General features: G+C 40.5%; 1 protein-coding gene across 1 annotated transcript; it reads left to right on the top strand.

Annotated features, from left to right (window-relative positions):
• The first annotated feature begins 609 nt into the window (after nucleotides 1-609).
• On the top strand, nucleotides 610-2,122 carry LOC120645571. The gene is made up of 4 exons (XM_039922352.1): nucleotides 610-690; nucleotides 1,068-1,739; nucleotides 1,848-2,000; nucleotides 2,096-2,122. The coding sequence occupies exons 2-4, from the start codon at nucleotides 1,167-1,169 to the stop codon at nucleotides 2,120-2,122; spliced, it is 753 nt and encodes a 250-aa protein (XP_039778286.1). The 5' UTR covers nucleotides 610-690; nucleotides 1,068-1,166.
• The last annotated feature ends 904 nt before the right edge of the window (nucleotides 2,123-3,026 follow it).

Raw genomic sequence — 3,026 nt, 5'->3', positions numbered from 1 at the left:
AGCTAGATAACCGTAGGTTGCATATGGTCCCCGGTTGCATATAATTTTTTGCAGGCAATTATTTTGATTGATCTTATAGTAAAACACCAAGCTGCTTAGGGCATACTTCTTGTAACTTTTATTATGGCTTCAATGACCTTGCATAGTGATAACTGATAAAATGACCTTATAATTAGGAGCTTAGTTGTAGTATAAAATTTACATCAATCATCGTCTGTGTTATATAATTTTGACGATTAATTATGTGGTGCATTCATGGCCCCTGGTTTTATTTTCTTCAATTCTACCAGTGTTCGTAATACAAAATATAATACACTACTTTTCAAATAAGCTATGAGGAAAATTCAGGGGAGATTAAAAGCATTCTCAGTCCAGACCACACAAGGTGAATGGAACTTCGATGTCAGTACAATCACCGGGGCAGCTGCGCAACCATCTGCAGGTGTCGATGCATGGACACAACCATCATCAGCAGCCCCTCAACCGCCTGATGCCCGCAATGCTAACGTGGTTAAGATCAGATACAAACCACCAGCCAAGATTGTTCAACGATCTCTTGCCGAATCAAGCAGTGCCAGGGATCTTCCTCAGTGTGATGATGATGATGACTTCATGGAACCCCTGCCGAGGTGACTTGTCACCAAGAAACAGTGCGTCAATGCGAGTGTAGCGGACAATGCAACTGGCAAGGTACAATAGTAATTTAGTTGATCTTTTAGGTCCATGGAAATAACCATATAATTTATCACATTATGAATTTTGGGTTACTGTAATCATGTTAATTAGTTATGAATAACTTTATTTCTCATACAGCATACCTAGAAAAAATACAACCTCCATTCAGTTGTTACCGTAACATTGACTGATCAATTTTGTGGTAAGTTAACCATATAATTTACTATTCCAATGAATTACACAAATACCAGGATTATAGGGATGTTGTCAGTTAATCTGAATTTTCCGTGACCTTAATTTGCAATGTACCTAAACATTGTGGTAACATGTCATCTACCCTATACCCAGGTTCTTTCACAACTCACTCCACTTTTATATCTGCACTTTTTCAGCATGCGAAGAACCCTGTCAAGTATGCTCATGCTCCTACTGTTCGATGCGCCCCATCGACATTCAACTCGTTTGTCGACCACCTAACGTTCAACCAGCGTATGCGAATCAAAGAAATGGGTTTTGGTGGGCTCCTTCATGTTTCGGCAGATAGGTTAGAGAGCAGAGAACTATTAAAGTTCTTGTTGGACAGGCTAGACCCCAGCACTATGGTGATCAATATTTCCAAAGACAAGGGAATCCATGTCACCCCGTACGCCGTCATGCAAGTGCTTGGTTTACCGGACAGTGGTGAACATCTACATTTCCATTCACACAACCAAGCATCTAGGGAGTTCTCTGCTTTCAAGGCTTGGGTTGGTCTAGAAGAATCCCAAGACATGCATGCTAGCCATCTCCAAAATATTTTGGAGGATGATTCTAATATGGGATCTGCCATTATTGATGATGACATGGCAATAAGATTTTTCTTCATCATTGCTTGTAACAAACTGCTTTTCCCAAGCACAGACAACAACATCAGGTGCAAGGATGTTTACTTGACTAGGGACCTGACTTGCTTACCAGGGTTGAACTGGTGCAAAGCAGTTGTGGATGACCTTCAAGATGTTGCATTCACTTGGCGGGCTGACAAAACAAAGAAATCGCTCTCAGGATGTGCAATATTTCTCATTGTGAGTATACTATTTTTGCCACCCATATGACTGATTGACTAGTTTAAATTTATTTACTGAAATTTTCCATTGACCACATTTTTACCCATGCCTTTCATTTTTATGTAGATACTGTATCTTGGCAACCTCCAATGCAAATATCAGATTGCACACACTGAAACTCCTCGCGCAAAGTACTTTGATCAAAATGTTATTAAGAAGATAATTACTGCTGACAGGATGAAAGACCGACAAGGGAAGGCTACATTTGGGCTATTACCGGTGAGTTCTTTTAGTGAGTATTCTTGTGTTATTTACATTTACACTCTGTAATTTCCAATATGTATTAACAATTTTGTTTGTTGTGTGCTGCTTAGGAACAGCATCAATTCTTGCTACCATAGGACTCAGCACTCATCTTCAGAAGCCCCAGTAAACATTGACCCATTGGCCGCAACACATTTCTCTAGTATGCAAGCAGAAGTGCATAGTTTAGTCGCTCAGATTGGTACCAGTTCAAGGAAGATGCAGGCAATGCTGGTCTTGGCAAATTTTGAAGCTAAATCTAAGAAAACATCAAGTTATATGAACATCGGCCAACAGATACTACGGGATGCACATCAGGCAGCCGCTCTGTGAACAATTTTGCATGATGAGGTGAATGGAAACATCAATCAACAACATCATGACCAGACCCATGCTTGTGATGAAGGTAGTGACATGTGTTCGAGCTCACAGAGTTCGGATTGATTATTTTTTCTTGTATTTTACATTCTGTATATTACTTTGAGATTTGGATTTCATCTATAATTGGTGGAGCATGCGGTTGGCCTCCAGGTTCATTTGCCACATCCTGTTCACCCTGATTAGCTTGAGGTTCATCTTCAGTTCCAGAAGACCCACCTCGGGAATATGAACACTCCCCCCTATTTGATGGCCCAGTATCTCATGCAATAGCTTCACCCCACTCAGCTAATGCAGTCATCTGTTCACAAGCTTTCTCAAACCCAAAACTAGTTTTGCGGCATGCCCTCACAGCCGTCATTGCGATTTCTACTAGCTTCTTGGTTTTGTGTTGTTCACTTTCGCATGCCATTTCTGTTGTCACTATGTCATGTCTGTCCCATGTTACCATACTCCTCGCACCCCTAGTGTATCTCTTCATTATATAATCTGAAGGTGTGTGAAGGCTTTAATAAGACGGGCGCAGAACAATCCTACAATAAGCAAATTCACCATTGTGAGAAACCACCTTAAACTAACAAATTCTACAGTGAAACTTTTTTAAAACGACCTCTATATTACCTG

The sequence above is a fragment of the Panicum virgatum genome, chromosome 8K (genome assembly GCF_016808335.1).
Source record: "Panicum virgatum strain AP13 chromosome 8K, P.virgatum_v5, whole genome shotgun sequence".
NCBI lineage: Eukaryota > Viridiplantae > Streptophyta > Magnoliopsida > Poales > Poaceae > Panicum > Panicum virgatum.
Note: the sequence above shows the minus strand (reverse complement) of the source record. Positions and strands in the feature narration are given on the sequence as shown.

Bases quoted from the DNA above. Each gene is read 5' to 3' on its own strand.
- LOC120645571 (XM_039922352.1), top strand. From the start codon at position 1,167: ATGCGAATCAAAGAAATGGGTTTTGGTGGGCTCCTTCATGTTTCGGCA. The intron at 1,740-1,847 runs GTGAGTATACTA...ATTTTTATGTAG, and splicing joins GATGTGCAATATTTCTCATT to ATACTGTATCTTGGCAACCT. The intron at 2,001-2,095 runs GTGAGTTCTTTT...TGTGCTGCTTAG, and splicing joins CTACATTTGGGCTATTACCG to GAACAGCATCAATTCTTGCT.